At 40.3% G+C, this 26,514-nt stretch overlaps 2 protein-coding genes and 2 long non-coding RNA genes across 6 annotated transcripts in view; 2 read left to right on the top strand and 2 right to left on the bottom strand.

Annotated features, from left to right (window-relative positions):
* Positions 1-26,514, top strand: part of HPSE2 (heparanase 2 (inactive)) — a 638,970-nt gene that overhangs the window by 491,536 nt on the left and 120,920 nt on the right. Inside the window, exon 11 of one of the 3 annotated variants that reach the window (XM_049697113.1) lies at positions 8,138-8,164. The exons of the other annotated variants lie outside the window; for them this stretch is intronic. Within the exon in view, the coding sequence (XP_049553070.1) occupies positions 8,138-8,149 (12 nt within the window). The 3' untranslated portion in view covers positions 8,150-8,164. Of the gene's footprint in view, positions 1-8,137; positions 8,165-26,514 lie in introns of those variants that run through there. 3 annotated transcript variants of the gene reach the window in all.
* The window catches only part of LOC125961049 (uncharacterized), a 297,239-nt gene that overhangs the window by 267,709 nt on the left and 3,016 nt on the right, over positions 1-26,514 (bottom strand). The gene's annotated exons all lie outside the window — the stretch shown is intronic.
* LOC117200872 (uncharacterized) lies at positions 45-8,515 on the bottom strand. The gene is made up of 3 exons (XR_004482623.2): positions 8,429-8,515; positions 8,179-8,283; positions 45-3,474 (listed from the first exon to the last, which is right to left on the bottom strand). It is a non-coding gene; the product is annotated as an uncharacterized LOC117200872 (long non-coding RNA).
* On the top strand, positions 11,203-15,417 carry LOC125961047 (ubiquitin carboxyl-terminal hydrolase 8-like). The gene is made up of 2 exons (XM_049697125.1): positions 11,203-11,513; positions 11,599-15,417. The coding sequence occupies exons 1-2, from the start codon at positions 11,405-11,407 to the stop codon at positions 14,763-14,765; spliced, it is 3,276 nt and encodes a 1,091-aa protein (XP_049553082.1). The 5' UTR covers positions 11,203-11,404; the 3' UTR covers positions 14,766-15,417.

Below are 26,514 nucleotides of genomic sequence, written 5' to 3'. Positions count from 1 at the left end.
TGTAATAGAAAGGTTCCCAACTCCTTTTCCATGTCCTTCCGTTCTTTTGATCATGCTTTGTTCCACACTGGTAGAATTTTTCTCCTCCTTCTGTTACCAGTTAATTTCATAAATTGAACAGAAGAATTCTTGACCCATTTTACAGACTCTTGGCTTCACCTCCCACACATACCCCAATATATACACACACGTATGTACATATGGGTTTATGCATATACACATATATACATTTATATGTAGTTATATACTTACCACTATTATTTTAACAAACCTTGTGCTGTTGAGATTCCAAATCTACTTGTGGCCTGTTTGAACTCTGCTTGAGTGAATTTTTCCAGATTGTTTTCTTTTAATGCTAATAGGAGACTTAGTTAATGTTAGATGCAGCATGTTGAAAGCAGATGGGAGAGTGTTGGCCAAGATCAGATACAGTAGGAACCCATCCCTTGGAAAGTGGCTGAAGTACACTTACACTAGATGCTGATCCCTATGTGACAATGAGGGGATTTGCCCAGGGTATCACCTTCTCTAGGAAAGCAAAGGAAAGGGAAGGCTAAAGAAGAATGGCAAAAGCAGAGATCTGGGTTTGTCCAGTGACTTTATTGACCAATCAAAGAAATCCCACTTAGTCCAGAAAAGCTGTGCTTATCAAAAATATTACATGAGTTATCCTTCTCACAGACATCTTAGTCATGATAAAAGGTCAGAGTCCTCTCATTAACCCATAGAATGTCAGAGCTGGCATTCCCCTTCGAGATGATCCAGTTCCACCTCATATAACAGAGGGAATGATAGCCTGGGGTGGGGGGGAGGGGCATGTAGAGCCAGCCCTAGAACCTGCTTCTGTGCCCTGGTCCAGTAATCTTCCTACAGAATTACTGCTGCCCTGGGGTCCACAGTAAACAAACCCAACTGGAACCAGTGAGTGTTCCTGCCATTTGCTTCCCCCTGCCCATTTCCACCCCCCTATTCTTCTCACTACCCAGGCCTCCAAGCCCAGAACAGAGAACATCTTGGCACCCAACAGCACCATTGCCATGTCTCAAAAGAATCCCTCTAGTTAGAGTACTAAGTAATTATTGTATCCCTGATTGTACATGACTCCAATTAAGTCACAAATATTAAAGCTGACTGGCACAGTTGCTTTTATTCACAGGGCCAGGATACCTCTCTCTCAGTGTATGTGGGGCTGGGGTATGGAGGAGTGAGAGGGAATTTTCAGTTTGTAACCATAGGGGGTTTCCTTTGTTTGTCCTTTCTTTTGAGCTCCTAAACTTGTGGTGATAAAATAAATAATAATTAGAAAAGCATCTATGAAATGTAAGCACTGAACAAATATAATGTCACACAAATGTAAATATTTATTGACCATCAGGCACTGGGGAAGAGACTAGTAGTAGATACCTGAATAAGTAGATAGTGGATTACTATAAGAGGGGGTCAGTGAGGACTCCTTTAGAGTATATACAAGGAAGACCTCTCTGAGAAGGTGACATTTAAGCCAAGAGCCCAGTGACAAGAAGGAGCCAGACATGCAGATTTTTGCAGAAGAGCTTTCAGGCCGGGGGAGGGGCTAGCACAAAGACTCCGAGGCAGGAACAGAGTTGGCATGTTTGAGGAAACATAAGAACACCAGAGTGCTGGGGGCCTGGCAGGGAAGGGGGAGACTGGACATGAGGCCAGCCCGGGTCAGATCACGAAGGGCTTTGAAAGCTAAAAGGAGTTTGACTTTTATTGTAAGTAGTATGAAAAGCCATTGGAGGGTTTTCTACAGGGCAGTAACATGATCTAACTTACATTTTTAAAAGATCACCCTGGTATAATTAATGCACCAAATATTATTTGTATATTTAATAATGTGTATAATACTTAACAGTTTACAGACCACTTTCATATACCACACATCAGCAAAACTCCAAACACTCTGTCCTTCCTTCCTCCTGTCTTTCCTTTATTCCTTCCTTCACACATTCAAATCTCTTTAACTCCTCTTGATCATGTACTATATGCTGATCGCTATTCCTGGCAAACAGCCACTGTGACGAGCCAAAAAGACAAGGTCCTTGAACTCCTGGAGCTTATAGTCTAGTGAAGTGAACTGAGAAACGGAAAGTATATAAACACATAAATAAGATAAAAAAGTTTGTCATAATTGCTCTGAAGAGAGCCTGGTGAGATGAGTATGACTATTTATACTTATTTTGCTGAAGAGAAACTAGGGTTCTTTCAAGTTGTTAAGTGACTTATCTAAGGTCAGACAAGTAGTAAGAGCTGGAACTCAGAGTTTTTCAGTTCTAAATGCTATTTTCTTTTCACCGTGCCACACTATTTCTTGCAGTACTCTCTTTGGTGTCTGTGCTGTGGTCTGATGCCACTGTTTGTCTCAGAATTGAGTCTGGAGATGGGAACAGGCATCTTGAGGAACTGGAGAGAAGAAAACCTAGGCTAGAAGAAAACCTATGGTCTGTGGGTGACTAGACTGGTTTGATTTCCGGAGCTGGACAAACCTGGATTGCGTATCAGCTCTCTATGTACCTTCGCATGGCCATGTGTTAGGTTAAAGATGCAAGTTCTCATGGCTTCGTTCTCCCCAAACGAGCGATAATACAGGTGACTTTCTTTAAAAGCTACCGTGAGACACCTTGGTTGATAGGTAGTAGCGGCACAGAGGTTCATTGGAAGCTCAAACAAGTCCTATTGATTTAGTACAAAGGCTCAAATGTTCTGCACAGCTGTATTTCTGGAAATGCCAAGCTCTAGTAAAGAAACTATGTAAAAGCACTTTAAAAGGTAGCAGGCTTTCTTTTTCTCTTTCTTTGGGCTAATAAATTCTGTACCTTATAAGCAGAGAACTTTGCAGCTGGGAGAGTATGTCCTAAGTCTCCTGGAAAGAATTTACTAGGCTAGACCCGGGCACCAATCTGACAGACCTTGCCAGCAGGCCCCTGAGATGTGCAATGGTCACAGACCTAGGATCATACTGTTGCCGCTTCAGAGAGTTGTACAGTTGATATCCAAACACTGACAATAAAAACTTGTGGGTTTTACACTGTGATTAAATCTTCAAGAGTGTTAAGAGTTTAGGGCATTAGTGAGTTATGTTTTAGTTGCCTCCCAGAAAAATCAGTATTTTCTATTACAGTCCCTTCAAATTCAGCTCAGTGCATTTCAGGAAAAGATCCTATTGGCAGATAGTGGTTTTATTTCTGTTGTTGTCGTTATCGGGTCTTAGCCTAATGGCACCTCAACCCATATCCCATATTACCCCTCCACCTACCCAGTCAGCTTTTGATTCGAGTTTGTAGGATTCCAGTCCAGCTCTGGCAAGGCCATTCCAATCTAAGGTAAGAGAGAATATTGAAGGTAGTCCTTTTTGTCTTGAGAAAAGATCATTTTCAACTACAGCCCATGTTGTTTCTGGCTGTTCCTCTAGAAATGTGCCAACTCTCCTCCTCTTGTGAGATTTTCCTTCTCCTGGGAAGAGGAGAACATTTAGTCCAGCAGTGCTTCATCACTCGACTCCCACCCCTTTCCCCTGACCTGCTCGCCATTGGGAAGGAGGGAACTTGTGAGTCTCCACAGCCTGTCGGCTAGTCATGGGCTCTCTTGGGAGTAAGGGATGTTTGTGCAGAAGAGATCTGCACATTCAGTGGACATAGTCCAGACCCCACCAGCCATGGGCATTTCTCCTAAGAAACGGTTTTGGAATTTAGCTTGCTGCTTTTTTTAAGAGCTTGATTTACAGAGCTTTCAAGGAAAGGAATAGTGAATTACTAGCCAACATCTTCTTAACTCCCACACCGGCCTAGCAAATACAATTCAATTCAAAAAACATTGACACTTCAAATGTGTCTGGCTCTAGGCTAGGTGTTCTGGGGACATGAAGATAAATAAGATTTGGTTCTCTCATCTGTAGAGCTAACAATCTGGTGTGTGTCTAAGGGATTACAATTTAGTCCTTTGCTTAGAATAAAATAGAAAGGTAGTTCACATTGGATAGCCTTTTCTATACTGGGCATAGTGGTAGGGATATTTATATTTGCTGGCAACATTCTTTTTTGCTGACTACCCCTTATGAATAACTATAAACATTCAATTCAGCCCAATGCACAGTTACTGAACACTTGCTTTGTACGTTGTTCTGGAATACAGTCAGTGCATAGAAAACTCACTAGTCTATGACGGGATTGAACCTATAGCTGTGGTTCCTGTAGCAACATGCTCTGAGCCAAGCCATCACTGTTCAGATGTCATTTGGCTATTGGAAAGAAACTGTGCATCTTAATGATATCTGCGTAGCTCCACTTCTTAACCTATCACAGGGATGAGATCCTAGGTGCTCCATCCTTGTTTCCCTTTGAAACATTAGATTCTTATGCACTACACAACCATGATGTGGAAACAGGATGAGCTTAAATCTGTCCCTTTCCTGAGGAAGAACATCCAGTTGCAAACCCATGTCCCATGGATGCTGGATGTTGCACACTCTCTTGCAAGAAGAGCACCACCTAATGAGGAGGCCTCAGGGGAGCAGCAGGAGCCTGGTACTGTGACAAGGTTCATAGATTCCAGTCCCGGCTCTGCCGTCCATTAGACATGTGTCTTTGGGTTCCAGTTTTCTCATCACTCAAATTGTGATAAAAATGTCTCCTCTATCTGCCTCCAAAAGATACTGTTATAATCCTTGAGAAAACTAGATATGACAGTAGGATTCTGATTTCATATGTACGTGTACACATAGAAAATTACTGGAAGGGACTACATCTAAATGTTAAAAGTGGTTTTCTTTGGTTGGTGGGATTACAGATAGTTTTTATTTTCTTCTTTGTGGATTTTGTATGAAAAATTGGTGCAATCGGCATTATTGATTTCATAATCTGAAAAATAAAAGGCTATTTTTAAAAGAAAAAATAGAGTGTTTAGAAAGAAGTAAGTGCTTTATTACACTTGTGCTTTGTGCTCGATACTGTGCTGGACCCTGGAGACAGTGTCCCTGCCCTCAAGGAGCTTACAGTGTGGATAGGAGATGGATCAGTCAGCAGGGACTATGGCAGAAGTGCTTTAGCAGGACAGAAGAGGAACAGATGCCAGCCTGGGTAGAGGGCAGGCATGGGGCATCAAGGAAGGCTTTCTGGAGGAGACAGTACCTGAGCTGGATCTTGAAGGAGAAGGGCAAGCTAGCCACAGGAAGAAGAGTTTGAGGTCTGGGGAGAATCTTCCAAACAGAGGCAATGGCATGTACAAAGGGTCAGAGGCTTTAATATTCCAGAGAGTCATGGTGGATGGATTATGAAAAATTACTTAGGAAAGCTTTTCCCATCGCTCTCTGTTGGCCACACAGGCTGTGTAAAAACTAAGGAATCTCAAAGTTACAAACCTGGAGGTGGTGGGGCAGGGGTGGTACAGAACCTTGCCAAATTAGCCTGTGACCTGTTTCTTGGCGTAGCTTCCTTTCTCTTTCTTTTCTTTCCCGTGGGAGCCATCAGGAAGATGAAAGAAGCAGAGAGTACCTGTTTAGGGGTAGCTGTGATGTGAAACCCAATCCTCTCATTAGAGTCCCTGACAAAGACTTCTCCATGTGCAACCTTCCTTTGTGGGAACCTGCGGCTGCTGAGAGAAGGACATCCTCAGCTGCAGGATCAATCACTGGGACTCAGGCCGGCTCCATGTCAGTGGCTGAAGCGCCTGGGCTGCATGCCCAGTGGGCATGACTTGCTTCTTTCCTCCTCTGTGCCTCTGAACCCTGGCCTCTCAGATCAGAGCCTGCACCTGCGCCATGTGACCAGGCACGCAGCTCTTTTGCTCCTGATGCTTTAAAGAGAAGCCCCTCTGATTTTTAACTACCAGTCTTCGTCCGTTGCTTATTTATCAACCTGAGTGGTGCGCATGGGATGTAAGTGACACATGTCAGCAGTTGAACAGCTCACCCTGGTGGAAGCTGTCTCGGGAAGTAGAAAGAGCTCTGCACCTGGAATCAGAAGATGTAGGCTCCAGGGCAGCACCACAGTGTTCCAGTTGCTTGAGTTTGCATTTCCTGCTTTGTAAAATGGGGCTAACTGTGCTGGGGTCAGGGAGTGGGGAGTATCTGAATGTCATGCTTAAAAGTATTGGCACTGGAATCAGACTGACCTGAGTTTCAGACCCAGCTCTGTCATTTACTACTGTGTCCCTGGGCGGATTACTAAACCTCAACAATCATCCATTTCCCTTCATAAAATGGAGACAATAATAGTGTCTATCTCAGAGCATTGTTGGAAAGGATTGAATGAACCAGTGTATATGTATCTTTTACCACATAGTAAGCACTCAACAAATATCAGCGGCTATTATTATTTTACAAAGTCACTTTGTAAAATTCTGTAAGTCAGTAATATCAGTAATTATCATTAATAATGAATATAACTGTGGCAAGATAATATACATTTGAATATTCATACAGATACCTGGAAATCAACCAAGTAATGATAGCTAAAGTATGAAAAGTAAATTTTTTTGCAAAAATTAAGTGACTGGAGAATTAGAAGAACAAAAGAGGAAAGCTGTGATTCCTGCACTTGAAAGGAATTGACTGCAAATGGTTAAAGACAAACTAAAAATTACATTTTATTTTCCTCCAGAGAAGATGCTGCCAACCTTTCCCACTGAAGGCAATTAAGACAGTAACCACACTGCAACGCTAGCTCTAATACCTTCCTGTGGTATTTATAAATGGCCCAATAAGCCCTGGAAACCATGATATGTCACATAAAAAGTGCTAATGACAGCACATTATATGAATCACTGAGAAGCAACAATTGAAAATCTCACTCTACCGTCAACCATTTATACTGCTCCCAGATTGCAATACTGAGGGATTACAGTTGCAGTAAGTTGTGCAGCAACCTAAATAAATCAGGGAGAGGGAGAAGAAGCAATTGCAGCCTCACTGTGCTTGAGCTTAGGAGCATAGTGTGCCATCCTCGAAGCAACCTTCAGATGATGGAGGAGCAAGGCCAGCCCTGGAAATGCGAAAAGCTGCACCTTACCTAACTTCATCGGTTCACCTCAAACACTAGAATATTATCTAAAAATAATCTGACTAGAAAGAGAGGAAGGGAGGGAGGGAGGAAGAAAAAGAATGAAAGGAGACGAAAAGTGGAATGCCTTTGGTAGGTTGGAAAGATCTTTTGCGAGTGCCAAAATATGACAAACTTGTAGTTATTTCACCTTAAACATTATATTTACAAACATTAAGGGCACAATGATGTCTGGTTATGACATTTAGGAACCAAGAAATAGGCCTCTGATAGAAGTGACCATGAGAGCCAAACATAATACATTGTCTTTTCTAACTCAATTTTGATTTTTTGTTTGTTTAAATAAAAGCAGAAGTCTTTAAAAATAGAATATTGTTTTTAATTCTTATTTAAATGCACTACACTATTTATAAAGTTTAAAAAATCTATCAGTCATTAGGTACTTCACTCACTAACTTTCAACTATTATCAATCTCTGTTTATTTCATCTCTGATTTGGTTTTAAGCATTGAAAGGATTGAATAGAACACGTCATTTTGACTCACTCTAAATCTGACTTGAGCAGACCTGCCTTCTGCTCCAAATTCACTGCCTTCATCTTAATGTCAAAATCCTTGTAGTGTTTCTTCATTAGAGCAGCGATTCTCAAGTCTATGCACATTATAGTCACCTAGAGGGCTTAAAAAAAAATACCTATGCTTTGGAACCACCCCCCAGGGATTCTGATTCAGTTTGTCTATAGAGGAGGGCAGGTGTTTGTATTTTTTAAAACTCCCGGAGTGATTCTAATGTGCAGCCAGAATTGAGAACCACTTAGTTACAGGGTGCCATTTACCCTGATGAAATTAAAAATTACCCTTTCGTTTTCCTGTACTCTTTTGTACCCAACTTGTGCTTCAACAGTCAAGATATTAACAGAAATTTAAAACTGTCTATCATTAATTCATTTGCCAAATATTTATTGAGTATCTATTATGTGTCAGACACTTTTCTAGTTTCTGAGGAGATAGAGGTAAAGGAGGAAGACAAGATCCCTGCCCTCATTGGAGATTACAGTCTAGCAGGGGAGACTAAAAATAAACAAGTAAACTAACACTAACATAATTAATTACAAAATTGAGAATGGTATGTAGGAAGTTGAAGAATAATGAGGAGAGGATACCTCTTTGGGAAGTGTGGCCGAGGAAGTCTTCACTGGGAAAGCAGCCATGGGAGAAGCTGGTGGAAGAGCAGAGCGTCCTAGCAGAGGAAGCAGCATCCGCAAAGGCTGCAGTGGGGAGAGGCTCTGTCACACATCAGAGGCTGCGCAGTGTCTCTAAGACTACCCTGAAGCATGCACCAGGCACAGAGGCAGCCAGCCAACTGCTGGGTACAATTTATCTCGGGCTCCCACACCTGATTCCCGACCCTACCTGCGTCACCAGCACTTGGCAAACTGCTTTGCTTCCTGGCTCTTCGTGTGAATGATGGTATCCCACTGCCTGCCCCTACGTCTGGGGTCCTTGACCAAGCCTGATGCCTACTGCGTTTCCCTGTCACCGACCTGGCCATTTCCATGTGCACCCTCTGTCACCTCTCAGCAGGCTCTGAAACAAGAATGGCAGAATAACAATACTTGTGGAAGCTGGTGATGAACATTTTGGAGTTTGTCATGCAATTCTGTTTTTGTGTATGTTTAAAAATTCAGTCATTTTTTAAATGTCTTCATGCTAGTGTGTTGTGACATACAATAAAGCCAAGCACTGTTTTGGTTGTTCTGGGACATAAAAAATAAAAGTCAAATTCCTTCTCTCCATGTTCACAATCTCTTTGGGTTGGCAGAACATAGAGCCTTTGAGAGGGAGCTAATAGATGATGCCCTAAGGTCTGTCTTGTTCGCTCAGTATCTCCAAAGCCAGACCTCCAAGTAGGAGATATTACTGTTGTCTGGAAAGAAAGTGCTAGAGGGGAGAGTCAGGGAAGGCTTGTACAACAAGATGTCATTAGTGGACACTTGGAAGATTAGTTACCCGAAGAATACATGTTCCTGAGAAAGCTCCTTGCCCCAGGGCACCATCTGCTAGACAGTGGGAAGGAAGGAGTGCCTTAGGATGGAAGGAAGACCAGGAGTTCTGTATCTGATCCCAGTTTTTGCCACCAGCTCATTCATCCTGGGGCACTGGGTACTCTGGGTTCACCTCAGATGTGGGTGTTGAACTCGACCATTTGAGGTCCCCTTCAGCTCTGATGTTTTCTTATTCACTGTCAAGATTTCTATACCGGTATCTTCAGACATACCTCCCAGCTGAACTGACACTAATAAAACTTTAAAAAATAAAACTAAACCACACTGTTTTACTTTTAAATCACACAGGGAGTAATTCCTCTTTTCTCAAGGCTCTTGTAACCCTGTTATAGCAGTTATCACTTTCGTTATTAGAGTTGTTGGGGTACATCTAATTTCCTCTCTCTGACGGTAAGCTCCTTGAAAACACAAGCCATCTCTCATATCTTTATATCTCTCACAATTCCCTGATCATAGTCCTTACTGAATTCTAAAGATGCTCAGTGACTGGGAATCTGGGGGCTGCAGAGCACTACTTAGTAATGGAAATATGGAAGGCAGGTGTTTATTGTCAGGTATTGCATGCACACTGTGTAAAAGAAGATAGTTAGCTTGGTCCTTAAGAGACTGGGCTCTGGAGTCAGATCTGGATGTGAATTCCTCTCCACTGTCTACTTGCTGTGTCACATTTGGCAGATTTTCTCATCTTCCATCATCTGTATAATGAGGATGCCTATAGTTTGTACATCACAGGGTCCTTGTGAATGCTTAAGAAAGTACCTGACAGTAAGTATATAATAATGTGACCATTATTCTAAATATATGAAAATTATTCCTTGGACATAAATTGTAGTAATATTTTCTTAGGTCAGTCTCCCCAGGCAAAAGAAATAAAAGCAAAAATAAATAAATGGGACCCAATAAAACTTATAAGCTTTTGCAAAGGAAACCATAACAAAACAAAAAGACAACCTATGGACTGGGAGAAAATATTTGCAAATGATGCTACTGACAAGGGCTTAATTTCCAAAGTATACAGATACCTCATATAACTTAATATTAAAAAAAAAGAAAAGCAAACAACCCAATCCAAAAATGGGCAGAAGACCTAAATAGACATTTCTCCAAAGAAGACATACAGATGGCCAGTAGGCACATGAAAGGATGCTCCCCATCTCTAATTATTAGAGAAATGCAAATCAAAACTACAATGAGGTGGGACTTCCCTGCTGGTCTAGTGGGTAAGACTCCATGCTCCCAGTGCAGGGGGCCTGGGTTCAATCCCTGGTCAGAGAACTAGATCCCACATGCATGCTGCAACTAAGAAGCCCACGTGTCACAACTAAGAAGTGCACATGCCATAGCTAAGAAGTCCACATGCCGCAACTAAGAAGCCCACATGCTGCAACTAAGAGTCCGCATGCTGCAACTAAAGACCCCACATGCCACAGTGAAGATCCCACCTGTTGCAACTAAGACCCAGTGCAGCCAAAATAAATAAATAAATATTTAAATATTTTTTTAAAAAACTACAATGAGATATTACCTCACACTGGTCAGAATGGCCATCATCAAAAAGTCTACAAATAATAAATGCTGGACAGGTTGTGGAGAAAAGGGAACCCTCCTACACTGTTGGTGGGAATGTAAATTGGTGCAGCCACTATGGAAAACAGTATGGAGGTTCCTTAAAAAACTAAAAATAGAACTACCATATGATCCAGTAATCCCATTCCTGGGCATATATCTGGAAAAGATGAAAACTAATTTGAAAAGATACATGCACACCAATGTTCATAGCAGCACTATTCACAATAGCCAAGATATGGAAGCAACCTAAGTGTCCATCAACAGATGAATGGATAAGATGTGGTATATGTATACAATGGAATATTACTCAGCCATAAAAAAGAATGAAATATTATCATTTGCAGCAACATGGATGGACCTAGAGATTATCATACTAAGTGAAGTAAGTCAGACAAAGACAAACATTATATCACTTATATGTGGAATCAAAAAAAAAACAAATCAACATATTACAAAACAGAAACAGATTCACAGACATAAAAAACCAATTTATGGTTACCAAAAGGGAAAAGGGAGGGGGAGGGATAAATTAGGAGTATGGTTTTTTTTGGCGAGGAGGCCGGCATTAGCGCGCCCGGCGCCAAGATTTTCTGCCCGTCGAGCTACATTCCCAGGCCTTAATACAACCTCTCAGAGTGTTTTCCAATCCCTCCTCTGATCCAGTCAAACTTGCTTGTAGTGAAGTCCAGAAAAGAACTACTTTTAATGAAGTACACCATCCATTGTGAAAGTGGAGAAGTAAAGATTATTCATCATGCCTGCTGTGGCTTCAGTTCCTAAAGAACTCTACCTCAGTTCTTCACTAAAAGACCTCAATAAGAAGACAGAAGTTAAACCAGAGAAAATAAGCACTAGGAAGGCCAGTGAATCAGAGTGCAGTTCAGCCATTGTGTAGAAAACTCTAAAAGATTGAACTCATGTCCCCTTTCCTGTCCCTAGTTTCTTGAGTTTTTAGTTATGTACAGAGTGCCCTGAAGATCTTCAAGACCGCAGAAGAAAGCAGATTAGATCGTGATGAGGAAAGGGCCTATGTGCTATATATGAAATATGTGACTGTTTATAATCTTATCAAAAAAAGGCCTGATTTCAAGCAACAGCAGGACTACTTTCATTCAATACTTGGACCTGCAAACATCAAAAAAGCTATTGAAGAAGCTGAGAGACTCTCTGAAAGCCTTAAACTCAGATATGAAGAAGCTGAAGTTCGGAAAAAACTTGAAGAAAAGGACAGACAGGAGAAAGAGCAGCTGCAGAAACAGAAAAGGCAGGAAACAGGAAGAGAGGATGGTGGCACATCAGCTAAAAGTTCTTTGGAAAATGTATTGGATGCCAAAGACAAAGCCCACAAGATAAATGGTGAAAAGAGTGAAAAAAATGAGACTACAGAGAAAGGAGCAATCACAGCAAAGGAGCTTTACACAATGAGGATGGATAAAAACATCAGCTTGATTATAATGGATGCTCGAAGAATGCAGGATTATCTGGATTCCCATATTTCAAATTCTCTCAGTGTTCCTGAAGAAGCCATCAGTCCAGGAGTCACTGCTAGTTGGATTGAAGCAAACCTCCCAGATGATTCTAAAGACACGTGGAAGAAGAGAGGGAATGTGGATTATGTGGTACTTCTTGACTGGTTTAGTACTGCAAAAGATTTACAACTTGGAACAACTCTGCGGAGTCTGAAAGATGCACTTTTCAAGTGGGAAAGTAAAACTGTCCTGCACAATGAGCCTTTGGTTTTAGAAGGAGGCTATGAAAATTGGCTCCTTTGTTATCCACAGTATACAACAAATGCTAAAGTCACTCCACCCCCACGAGGCAAGAATGAAGAGGTGTCTGTCTCATTGGATTTTACTTACCCCTCACTGGAAGAATCAGTTCCTTCTAAACCTACTGCCCAGATGACACCTCCTACAGAAGTCAATGAAAACACAGAATTGATAAACAATCAAGATGAGAGAGTGGGACCACTGAATATATCAACTCCAGTTGAACCAATTGCTGCTTCTAAATCTGATGTTTCACCCATAATTCAGCCAGTGCCTATTATAAAGAATGTTCCACAGATTGATCGTACTAAAAAACCGGCAGTCAAATTGCCTGAAGATCATAGAATAAAATCTGAAATTACAGATCATGAGCAACAGTCTCCTCAGAATGGAAAAGTTGTTCCTGATCGGTCCACAAAACCGGTATTTCCCCTTCCAACTGCCATGTTAACAGATGAAGAAAAAGCTCGTATTCATGCAGAAACTGCTCTTCTAATGGAGAAAAACAAACAAGAAAAAGAACTTAGAGAAAGGCAGCAAGAGGAACAGAAAGAGAAACTGAGGAAAGAAGAAGAAGAACAAAAAGACAGGAAGAAACAAGAAGCTGAAGAAAATGAAATCACAGAGAAGGAACAAAAAGCAAAAGAACAAATGGAAAAGAAAGAAAGTGAACAGACCAAGAAAGAAGATAAAGAAACCTCAGCAAAGAAGGGCAGAGAAATAACAGGAGTAAAAAGACAAAGTAAAAGTGAACATGAAACTACTGATGCCAAGAAATCTGTGGAAGATAGGGGGAAAAGGTGTCCAACCCCAGAAGTGCAGAAAAAGTCAACAGGAGATGTGCCCCATGCCTCTGTGGCAGGAGATTCCAGTTCAGGCAAGTCTCGAGAGCCTTTGACAAGAGCACGAAGTGAAGAAATGGGGAAGATCGTACCAGGACTGCCTTCAGGCTGGGCCAAGTTTCTTGACCCTATCACTGGAACTTTTCGTTACTATCATTCGCCTACCAACACTGTTCATATGTATCCACCGGAAATGGCTCCTTCATCAGCACCTCCTTCCACCCCTCCAACTCATAAAGCCAAGCCACAGATTCCTGCCGAGCGGGATAGAGAACCGTCCAAGCTGAAGCGCTCCTACTCCTCCCCAGATATAACCCAAGCCATTCAAGAGGAAGAGAAGAGGAGACCAGCAGTAACTCCAACAGTTAATCGGGAAACCAAGCCAACCAGCTACCCTAAAACTGAGATCACAAGGCTTTCTGCTTCTCAAATTCGGAACCTCAATCCTGTTTTTGGAGGATCTGGACCAGCTCTCACCGGACTTCGTAATTTAGGAAATACTTGTTACATGAACTCAATACTGCAGTGCCTATGTAATACTCCACATCTGGCTGATTATTTCAACCGCAACTGTTATCAGGATGATATTAATAGGTCAAATTTGTTGGGGCATAAAGGTGAAGTGGCGGAAGAATTTGGCATAATCATGAAAGCCCTGTGGACAGGACAGTACAGGTATATCAGTCCAAAAGACTTTAAAATCACTATTGGGAAGATCAATGACCAGTTTGCAGGATACAGCCAGCAAGATTCACAAGAACTGCTTCTGTTCCTAATGGATGGTCTCCATGAAGATCTTAATAAAGCTGATAATCGGAAGAGACATAAAGAAGAAAATAATGATCATCTCGATGACTTTAAAGCTGCAGAACACGCTTGGCAGAAGCACAAGCAGCTCAATGAATCTATCATTGTTGCCCTTTTTCAGGGTCAATTCAAATCCACAGTACAGTGCCTCACCTGCCACAGAAAGTCTAGGACATTTGAGGCGTTCATGTATCTGTCTCTACCACTAGCATCTACAAGTAAATGTACATTACAGGATTGCCTTAGATTATTTTCCAAAGAAGAAAAACTCACAGATAACAACAGGTTTTACTGCAGTCATTGCAGAACTCGACGGGATTCGCTAAAAAAGATAGAAATCTGGAAGTTGCCACCTGTACTTTTAGTGCATCTGAAACGTTTTTCCTATGATGGCAGATGGAAGCAAAAATTACAGACATCTGTGGACTTCCCATTAGAAAATCTTGACTTGTCACAGTATGTTATTGGTCCAAAGAACAATTTGAGGAAATATAACTTGTTTTCTGTTTCGAATCACTATGGTGGGCTGGATGGAGGCCACTACACTGCCTATTGTAAAAATGCAGCAAGACAGCGGTGGTTTAAATTTGATGATCATGAAGTTTCTGATATTTCCGTTTCTTCTGTGAAATCTTCAGCAGCTTATATCCTCTTTTATACGTCATTGGGACCACGAGTAACTGATGTAGCCACATAAGGAGAAGTAGGTTATAAGCTAGTTATCTTTTAACAGGCTGAGCAACACAATTCTTGAAATGCTTAGATTCTGGATAGCTATAGCTGGCCATTTAAAGGAATTCTAGGACAGTGAGAGTTGTGTTACTATACCATATACTTCAGGTCAGTGCTATTATCAAACAACTGACCAAGCACATTTAACGAGTATTGCAGTAAGCATTCCTTACAGGTACCATTTATTTCAAAACAACTTTTTTAGTTTGCTCCAAAGTTAAAATAATTAGCTAAGCATAATTATTCTACTGGTCTAAAAACCATTGTATCCTTTATTTTCCTTTTTACTGTTATGGCCTTTTCACATTTCTAAATCCCAGCTTGATCTATGAATACTCTAGAATGATGTAAAACAGATAGGAATGTATGTGTATATATTTATTGCACACTTGCACATCAAATCGATGTACATAGTATAAGATGTGGTCCTTTTGTGAAGCCTAGAACTCAGAGGATTGCTTTTTTTTTTCTTTCCTTTTGGCCTATTCTGAGTAATTGCAGTGCTTTCTTAGGCAAATGACAGGGCAAAGCTATTTTTCTGTTGGCTTTGGGCTGTATTTGTGCACTAAATCTTTATTCTAAAAAAATAAATGGAAACTTTCTTTAAAAAAAAAAAATTAGGAGTATGGAATTAACAGATACACACCACTATATATAAAATAAATAAATAACAAGGACTAACTGTATAGCACAGGCAACTATATTCAGTATCTTGTATAATAACTTTCGTCTTTGGCTTCTTTTAATTTATTCTTTATGTTCCACCATAAGTTCCACAGCTTATTTCCACCCACTAAATCATCTGGCTTTTCCAGCTCCCTGATAAGGCAGGTAGATAGCACAGATATACTTATCCTGTTTGGCAGAGAAGAAAACTGAGGCTCAGAGAGGTCCAGCAACTTATTCAAGGGGACACAGCAAGACGGAGCCAGTTGTTCTGAGTTCTGTGATTCTTCATTACTACTTCATCTCCTCCCTCTGGTTGGTTCTGCCACAGCTTTGTCAAGTTAAGAATTCAGGTTAACCGTATCTGCTAGCGGTCAAGGCAGATAGAAATGGCAATGAGGAAGCAAAATAAAAAGCTGGCTTCAGGGTAAAATAAAATGATTCAAGAGATAAAACCTGGGATTTAACAGTGACTGACTTATAGATTTACATTTTTACTGAATAATGAAAGAACAAAGGAAGAAAGGAACAAATTTTCAATTTCATGCAACAGCAGGTTAGTTTCACTGCTTATAGTGACTATATTTTAGAGATACAGAGTTTACCTGTCCTATGGCAGCTGTCATTTTCCTCATTATTATTTATGTATATGTCTACCTCCTTGAAAGTGGGGCTACTTTAAAACCTTTCCACCAATGCAAGAGCTGAGCCTTCCCCTGACGTTTAGCCATCTGATGATGGATGGCAGATCCAGTTCCAGAAGTCAATTAGATTGTTTGGGAGAGCCACAGCAGGGCATTTTCCTGAGGAAAGTTCCAAGGTGGCTCTGAAAGACAAAAGATAATTAATGTCCCTTCATTAACCGTACCTCCTGAGAAGTACTGCAAACATATATTTGAAGATTTGCCATGAATGCAAACTGGTCTGGACCCTTGCCCTTGTGGGCAAATAAAGGAAAGGTGTTGTCAATGTCCAGGACAGCATACCAAGTGCCATCAGTCTGTGCAGTGGATTCAGCTGCAGCTACAATGTCTGGAATAGCGGGGGCTGCAGGAGTAACAACTTAATTCAGTTGGTGATAATCTACCATAAGTCTCCAGTTCCTGTTCCTCTGGACCTACAGAGCTATAGTATTGAGATATTATATCTCTTAATATCCCTGCTGCCTTTTAGACCTTAATCAAGACTGTGATTTCCCTTTCTCCTCCTGGGACCACCTGGAGATAGAATAGGGAGGTGGGCTGGGGAGTGATTAACATGTCCCACTAGATGTGAATATTCCCACTACATGTAAATGTCCTAATACATGTCTCATTACTTCTCTACATGTGACTCTTCTAGATCAGGAGAATCCCCTCTGGATATTATGAGCATTCACAGCACAAACATGTAAAACATCAATGCCAATACACATTCTATAGGGAATATACATTGGAAGCCACAGAAACAAGACATTGAATTGGTCCAAAGGGCCTCACCCACAAGATCACTTTAGATTTATTTTTCCTACTGGAAACCCTGCCCAAACCTTATTAGTTGAATTCAGGAGCCTCCTCCCCAATGAAACGGGTAGAATGGTGGCTTGGGCACCTGTATCTAAAAGAACCATAAGAGTTTGAGTTCCTTCCTCCCCAAAGTTTCCCAACTTACTTGAATGGACGCATATGGTCTTTGGTCCTCATGGAGAAAGGGAGACCTCAATTCTACCTTTAGTCATCCTTCTCCTTAAAACAGCTAGAACCGGGATAGAGGGGAAGGGAAGGATCAGGGATGCTGAGGAAGAGAGCAGCTCCACACCAGTAAGCAAGGCTTTGCATTTACATTAAGTTAGGCATCTTAAAAAGAACAGCTTTTTGAGGTAAAAATTCACCTACCAGAACATTCACCCTCTAAAAGTGTACAGTTCAATTGTTTTAGTACTAATATATTCATAGAGTCGTGCAACCATCACCACAATCTATTTTAGAATATCACCCAAAAAGGAAACCCCATGCCTATTAGCAATTACTCCCCATTCTCCTTTTCCCCCAGCCTCTGGCAACCACTAATCCACTTTCTATCTCTGTAGATTTGCCTATTCTAGATATTTCATATAAATATGATCATACAGTATGTGTCCCTTTGTGACTGGCTTTTTTCACTTAGCATAATGTTTTGAAGGCTCATCTGTATTGTAATATGTATCGATACTGCATTCCCTTCTATTGCTGAATAATATTCTGTTGTATGGCTATACCATGTTCTATTTACCTACTCGTCAGTTGATAGACATTAGAACTATTTCTACATTTTGGCTATTATGAAAAATCCTGCTATTAAACATAAGTGTACAAGTTTTTATGTGGCATATGTTTTCATTTTGCTTTGGTATATACCTTGGAGTGAAATTGCTAGGTCATGTGTTTAACTTTTTGAGGAACTGCCAAACTGTTTTCAAAGTGACTTCACCATTTTTTATTCCCACAAGCCATGTATGAGGGTTCTAATTTCTCCACTTCCTCACCAACACTTGTTATTGTCTGTCTTTTGATTATAACCATCCTAGTGAGTGTGACTTATATCTCATTATGGTTTTGATTTGCTCTTCCCTAATGACTAATGATGTTGAGCATCTTTTCATGTGCTTATTGGCCATTTATGAATCTTCTTTGGATAAATGTCTATTCAAATTCTTTGCCATTCTTTAAGTGGGGGCCTATTTGTCTTTTATTGTTGGATTGTAAGAGTTCTTAATAATACAAATGCTTTATTGGATATGTGATTTGCAAACATATTTCCAATTCTGTATGTTGTCTTTTCATTCTCTTGATAGTGTCTTTTAAGCACAAAAGTTTCTAATTCTGATAAAATCCAACGTATATATTTTTCTTTTTGTCACTTATGCTTTTTGTGTCTAATCCAAGGCCACGAAGATTTACTCTGATGTTTTCTTCTAAGAGTTTTATAGTTGGCTCTTACGTGTAGATCTCTGATCCATTTTGAGTTAATTTTTGTATATGATGTGAGATAGGGATTCAGTTTCATCCTTTTGCATGTGGATACAGTTGTTCCAGCACCATCTGTTGAAAAGACTATTTTTTTTCCTCATTAAATTGTCTTGGCATCCTTGTTGAAAATCAATTGACCATAAATGTAAGGGCTTTTTTCTGTACTTTTAATTCTATTCTATTAATCTAAATGTCTTTCTTTATGCCAGTACCACACTCTCTTGATTACTGCAGATTTGTAGTAAATTTTGAAATTGAGTATGAGTCCCATGAAGAAAATGTTCTTCAGTTACAAAATTGTCTTAGCAACTACTTTCAGTTTTGAGCATTGTGTCAGCTGCTCATAGCTCAACCAAATGAACTGCCAACGTTCAGTCCACCCAAAGACCCATATTGGGTGGCAAGGTCATCATTACTGACATCACCTATTTCAGCTTTAGGAATCCCTTGGCTCAGTAACCTCAGCCACATTGACTTTAGGTTGGGGTAACAGGACTCACTGCCCCCATTGTCATGATAATATCCTTTCCCTCACCCAGCTGGGGAGAGTGAACAACAGACATGGTACAATTTTGGTGGCTTGTTTCAATCCTACCTCTCACTGCTCAGCCTCTAAATATTAATTCAACTTTTGTTCATTAATAGGCAGGACACTGGGGGACCCTTACTCCCCAACCTCACCCACCACTTGGGTGAGAGCGTTCACCACCAGATCCTGGGAAGGCTTCATATATCCCTAAACCTGGCCTACAAAGCCCTTGTCCTTCCTCTTCCATAAAATCATGCCACTGTCAGCACCCCATCCTCATCACTACAGCTGTCAAGAACTGTGAAGGGCCTGAGATTTTACCCTGCTTGCAAACTAGTATGTTAGCCTTTGCTGCTTCATAGATGTAGGCAGAAGACACAAGACTCCTGGGTCAGCAACAAAAGACTATGTACTCATACACAGCAAGCATCATGAACATTAGCATATTTGCACTGGGTCTTCTGGCCACCAGGTCCCAAAGGGGCAGTGCAGTGGGCCCATGTGTATGCTCCCCATGCAGTGGGTTTGAGTTGCAGCTGAGGAATTCAGGACCAAGGACCCAGCACTTTTTGAGCAAGCAGCAAACATTGTAGCAAGCAGTACACAAACCAATGTTCCTCCCCCCAGAAGCATGCATGGTAGTTATATACCGTGGTCACTGACCCATTTTATTGCCTATGTGAGTAGCTACATAAACTGCTCTTTATCAGAATACAGATAAACCTTGTAGACTGGCACACTCACCAAGAACATGCAAGACAATCAGGGCTGGTGGCCACCAGTTTGGTGGCCTCTCCCAAAATTCCACCCCTTGGCCCTATATGTTCTTGGCTGAGCTCAAATTTACATCTAAGTGTGACAGTTTGTCAGTCAGTCTGGTTAATCTGACTGACAGAAGTCTGGGACCAAATTTGTTCAATTTGTTTCATACAGTATGATGGTTAATTTTATGTGTCAAGTTGGCTAGGCCGTGGTACCCAAATATTTAGTCAAACATTCTAGATATTTCAGTTAAGGTATTTTTTTAGATGAGATTAACATTTAAATCAGTAGACTTTAAGTAAAGCAGATTGTCCTCCATAATGTGGGTGGGCCTCATCCAATCAGTTGAAGACCTTAATAGAAACAAAACTGACCTCCCCTGAGCAAGAAGGAATTCTGCCAACAGACTGCCTTCCAACTCTAACTGCAACATAACTCTTCCCTAGGTCTTCAATCTGCTGGCCTACCCTACAGATTTTAGACTTGCTAGCTTCCACAATCATGTGAGCCAATTACTTAAAATCAATCTCTCAGGTAGGTAGGTAGGTATGTAGATAGGTAGATAGATAGATAGAGAGAGAGAGAGAGAGAGAGAGAGAGAGAGATACACACATAACATCCTATTGGTTCTGTTTCTCTAGAGAACTCTAATTCATATAGCATTTAATTAAGGTTACTATCAGAAGGACCTTTATAAAATACTGACAATATTGTATTACAATTCACCTGTTCATCTTTCTTTCTTCTTCTTTCCCAGGAGAGGAGAAACATTTGAGTTGAAAGAGATTGTGAAACTTTGGGTATAGAGACTCTATTTTAGTAATCTCTCTGTTCCTCAACTATAGTAGGCATTCAATGAAGGTTTGTTGAATGAGAGGGACTGAGTATGTGAGTACATGATTGGAGTTCTTCTATTGCCTATGGTTGGCTTCCCTAACATCTCCATCCAGCAAAAATGTCTAGTTATCTTTCAAGCTTCATATCACCAATCAACTCTTTCTCAGAGCTGTTCTTGAATTCTTCTAAGTGAATGTTTTCTCTCCTGCTTCTAAATTTCATTAACATTTTATCTGTATCCCTTTATGCATTTAGTAGGTATGATGTTGTCTATAAATATTCATAGTCTTTTGCAAACTTGTCATATTTCCCTTCCTAGAGTATAAGTTCCTTGAGAGTAGGGACTTGGTATACTGATTCTTACATCTCCTCTAGCACCTAGTACACAGTTGGTACCTAATAAACAGTCAAAAATTGTCTGCTGACTTGGGCTGTCTCAAATGAGAGTAGGGAATCAGTGACACAAATGTGCTAATTATCCACATCTGGTCTTAAAGGTGTTTCTGATTATTAGTTAGCAGTTCAGTTTCCCTTTAGGAAACACGGCCCTTTTGCTAATGATCACTTTAACTACCACACATCTCTGTAATGACTGGTTGCCTTTAAAATGAGCCAATAACTAGATGTTTATGGAGAGCATACATGTGAAAGACCTGTGAAGAGAATACACAAAAGGTTCAGAGACCCAGTAGAATGGGTGGTGAATTTTTCTAGAAATCCTTCTTCATATATCTCATTATCATCTTCATCTTCTGAGCTACCATAAAATGAGAGCCTGCTATATGCCAGGAACTAGGTCATTTCATACCATGTTTTTTAATCTTTAAAATAACTGGAATTTTTCTTTAATTGTTACTTTTTAATTTTAGATTTATTTTTTATCAAGGTAACATTGGTTTATAACATTGTATAAGTTTCATGTGTACCCTATTGTATTTCTACTTCTGTGTACCATACAGTGTACTCACCACCAAAGAACTGGAAATACTATCTTTAATCTACTGTTGAGGAAACGGAGGCCTAAGGACTTTAGGTAATTTACCCAGAGATCACTCACAGCCTACCTAATCTTCATATCCTGCTCATATCTAAGCTCTCTGAAGTCCATCTCAGCAGTATTTCTCAAAGTCAAGACATCCACTATCATTACTCCAGTCTCTCTGTCATTGTTTAGTCCCTCTTTAGCTCTTGTCTGGGTCATCACAGGGGGCTTCTCATGGTTCCCCTGCCTGTAGTTTCTTCTACTTCCAGTATGTCTTCCACAGTATTAGACAGAGACATAGACATAGTCATGTCACTCACCTTCTTCAAAAACCTTTGTTAGATTCCCATTGCCCTCAACTCCTAAGCATGGCATTCAAGGATTTTTGTAACCTGGACTTGCCCTCACTTTCTAGTCCTATTTTGAACCATTTACTCCCAGATTAATATCCACAATAGGAATCCCTCACTCTGGTTCTCTAGTAGCACTTTAATTATGTTACACCTGGTTCTCCAATACTGTCTATCATAGTTGTAAATACACAGGTCAGTCTCTCCTTTTAGACAATGAACAAATTTAAGGCAGAGAATATTATGACTTACTGTGCCTAGCACATAATAGGTGCATAAGGAAAGATTATTAAATTGGCTGAATTAAATTGAAATGAGCTTGAATTTGGGGTGAATAAGTCATTAGAAGCCATACCCCATTTTGAGGAACAATTACAGCTGTGGCCTAAAGGGACACATTTATGATTATGAATTGATTATAAAATGATTATAAATTCTTAAATCGGTCTCTATACTGTAAGACGCCAACCATTCAGGCAGTTGTGTATCAACTACAGTATGGACAGAATGGATCTCAGATACATTTAGGACAACTTTTCTAAGTGTTTTGCTAGCTCTGAAAAGAACCTGGGTGCAGTGGTTCCATACCAACTCAAATAAGACTTGAGAGGGGATTTGAAGGGTGAGAGAGAGGTAGCTTGCCAAGTGAAATGTCTTAGAAACACCAATTTAATGACTTACATATAAGTTAATCATAAACACATGCCACAGAAAAGGCATGTTTTGGCTCTCTGTGGACCACAAATGATTGAAAAATAGTTGGAGATATTTCCTGAGCCTAAAAATGAAGAGAGAGCAGGTCTATACTTCTTTAACTATGAATATTAGTGCAACAGATAAATTATCCAGGGGGTCTGGGGAAGGTAGAAATATGGACAGGAAATAAGAGAATGAGATTCAGCTTGAAAGTATGCTCCAGGTACATCTGGGGCAAAATAATCAGAAACAGAAAATTTTGTTTGAGGGAGAATGCAATAAAGTTATGGAGAGTACAAGGCATTCAGGGTAATTTCTAGTTGGCATGGCCATTGTGCTTTTGGTAATATCAAGATTTACCTGGCAGAAGAAAGCTTTTGCTAAAATTGGACTAACTTTTCCAGATAACTCAAGGAAATAAATGAACAAAGTCAAAACTGTACTCTTTGAGCATAGAGTCCAGAGGCAAATGGAGTCTGAGATCCAAAGCAAGAGAAAACTGAAGTTCAAGTTCAAATGAGACACCTTTGCTAGGAAAGGACACAATCTTTGTCTGAAGCCATGAACACATTATGGACCATCAACAGAAGACCTTCCTAGAAGTGTTTATCCGTCCTTATAATTTGAAAACACTTTTTGAAGAGATCAGACATCTGAATAGGCCAAGCTAACGTCCAGTCATGATAGGCAAGTTCTGACCTTGGAAACTGGGCCATGCAGTGTTATACAGGTACATTGAAGTGAAGACCAAATGCTCTAATGACAAGGAAATACAAAGATGTTTTCTTCAAGTCTAGAAAAGAGAGTTGAAGAAAATAATCTATTGCTTTCTAGGAGGCAGGATATCTTGATCTTATAAAAATCTCTGGATGCCCAATCAAGTATGAGAAAAATAATAATGATCAATGATAATTATAATCTTTTACATTTGTACAATGTGTTACCATTTACCTGGTGCTTCTTACTCATTGCCCCATAATCTTCTCAGTAACCACCAGGCAATATTACTATTTCATTTTTACGGGTAAGAAACTGAAGCACAGAAATGCCAATTTGCTAGCTAGTGGCAGTGTCAGGGACTCAAGACTGGTTCTTCTGAGCCCTAATTCAGTATTCTTTCTGTATCTAGATAATTTTATAGCTTATTGGTATAACTCTGTAGGGAAGATAACTATAGCTTGTTGAAAGTTTCTTTACATAGTTCATAGCTCTTGTTGATTGAATTGATTGGATGGTCTAAGCATTTTACTATACTAACTCACTTAATATTCACAGCAATACTGTGAGGTAGACCTTATTATTACCCTCATTTTAAAGATAGAGAAACAGGTAAAGAGCAATTAACTTGCCCACTGGTTAGTAAGTGGAGGGGCTGGAATTCAAATCCAGGCAGTCTGGCTCAAGGACTTACTCTTTACTACATTTTGCTGAATTTAGAAGCTACTTTATCATAAATATCATTTTTCCTGGTGAGGGGAAATCCATAACAAAAAGAAGTTGGCATCTAATTCTGGGTGTATCTAATCCTGAAATACAGATTTCAATTAACTGCATGTTTCTGTACTGGAGAAAAGTTAAAGTGACATGCCTATCAGCAGATGACACCCTGTGACTCCAACCTAGACATGTAGCTCTAGTCTCAGCCACTATTGTGACTGCTAAATCCTCGGTGGAAAGAGATTTCCAAAGTGTAAGAATAAGGAGTGAGAGTCTGTCCGAGCCCATTGAGAGAACGGGCTGAGACAAAGCAATAGCCAAAGGCCCCTGAGACAATAAAGCCCAGAGGATCTGAACTGGTTTGGTAACCTGGTGAGCCACAACCAACCCCCATCTCTGCATGAGACCCTCCAACACTAGCAGGTGCTGCTGCTAACATCTGCAGAAGATTTGGACTGCACTCCTGATTTTAGCAGAAATTGTTCCATATCAATCAGCCAGCTGAATTCATCGAGGACCAGGCAATTCTAAACTGGTCTTGGTCCTCTGGCAGGGTGTCAGGCCTGAGCCTGGGAGGTGAGAGAGCCGAGTTCAGGACATTGGTCCACCAGAGACCTCCCGGCCCCTGGTAATATCAATCGGCAAGAGCTCTCCCAGAGATCTCCGTCTCAATGCTAAGACTCAGCTCCACTCAACGACCAGCAAGTTCCAGTGCTGGACACCCCTGCCAAACAACTAGCAAGACAGGAACACAACCACACCCATCAGCAGAGAGGATGCCTAAAATCATAATAAGTTCATAGACACCACAAAACACACCATCGGACCTGATCCTGCCCGCCAGAAAGATAAGATCCAGCCTCATCCATCAGAACACAGGCACCAGTCCCCTCCACCAGGAAGCATACACAACCCACTGAAACAACTTACCCACTGGGGTCAGACACCAAAAACAATGAGAATTACGAACCGGCAGCCTGTGAAAAGGAGACCCCAAACACAGTAAGTTAAGCAAAATGAGAAGACAGAAAAATACACAGCAGATGAAGGAGCAAGGTGAAAACACACCAGACCAAACAAATGAAGAGGAAATAGGCAGTCTACCTGAAAAAGAATTCAGAGTAATGAGAGTAAAGATGATCCAAATCTTGGAAATAGAATGGAGAAAATAGAAGAAACGTTTAACAAGGACATAGAAGAAATAGAGAGCAAACAAACAATGATGAACAACACAATAAATGAAATTAAAAACTCTCTGGTAGGAATCAATAGCAGAATAACTGAGGCAGAAAAATGAATAAGTGACATGGAAGACAAAATAGTGGAAATAACTACTGCAGAGAAGAATAAAGAAAAAAGAATGAAAAGAATTGAGGACAGTCTCAGAGACTTCTGAGACAACATTAAATGCACCAACATTCGAATTATAGGGGTCCCAGAAGACGAAGAGAAAAAGAAAGGACTTGAAAATATTTGAAGAGATTATAGTTGAAAACTTCCCTAATGTGGGAAAGGAAATAGTCAATCAAGTCCAGGAAGCGCAGAGTCCCATAGAGGATAAATCCAAGGAGAAACATGCCAAGACACATATTAATCAAACTATCAAAAATTAAATACAAAGAAAAAATATTAAAAGCAACAAGGGAAAGTCAACAAATAACATACAAGGGAATCCCCATAAGGTTAGCAACTGATCGTTCAGCAGAAACTCTGCAAGCCAGAAGGGAGTGGCAGGACATATATAACGTGATGAAAGGGAAAAACCTACAACCAAGATTACTCTACCCAGCAAGGATCTCATTCAGATTCAACGGAGAAATTAAAACCTTTACAGACAAGCAAAAGCTAAGAGAATTCAGCACCACCAAACCAGCTTTACAACAAATGTTAAAGGAACTTCTCTATGCAGGAAACACAAGAGAAGGAAAAGACCTACAATAACAAACCCAAAACAATTAAGAAAATGGTAATAGGAACATACATATCCATAACCACCTTAAATTTAAATGGATTAAATGCTCCAATCAAAAGACATAGACTGGCTGAATGGATACAAAAACACGAGCCGTATATATATAGGCTCTCTACAGAGACCCACTTCAGACCTAGGGACACATACAGACTGAAAGTGAGGGGATGGAAAAAGATATTCCACGCAAATGCAAATCAAAAGAAAGCTGGAGTAGCAATTCTCCTATCAGACAAAATAGACTTTAAAAGAAAGACTATTACAAGAGACAAAGAAGGACACTACATAATGATCAAGGGATCAATCCAAGAAGAAATTATAACAATTGTAAATATTTATGCATCCAACGTAGGAGCACCTCAATACATAAGGCAAGTGCTATCAATCATAAAAGGGGAAATCGATAGTAACACAATCATAATAGGAGACTTTAACACCCCACTTTCCCCAATGGACAGATCATCCAAAATGAAAATAAAAAAGGAAACACAAGCTTTAA

This window comes from Orcinus orca, chromosome 14 (assembly GCF_937001465.1).
Source record: "Orcinus orca chromosome 14, mOrcOrc1.1, whole genome shotgun sequence".
Lineage (NCBI taxonomy): Eukaryota > Metazoa > Chordata > Mammalia > Artiodactyla > Delphinidae > Orcinus > Orcinus orca.
The sequence above is the reverse complement of the archived record's forward strand: the minus strand, read 5'-3'. Positions and strand labels throughout refer to the sequence as shown.

Excerpts from the sequence above, each read along its gene's own strand:
- LOC125961047 (XM_049697125.1), top strand. The coding sequence starts at position 11,405 with ATGCCTGCTGTGGCTTCAGTTCCTAAAGAACTCTACCTCAGTTCTTCA. Across the intron at positions 11,514-11,598 it reads AATAAGCACTAGGAAGGCCA|TTTTTAGTTATGTACAGAGT; the intron begins GTGAATCAGAGT and ends TAGTTTCTTGAG.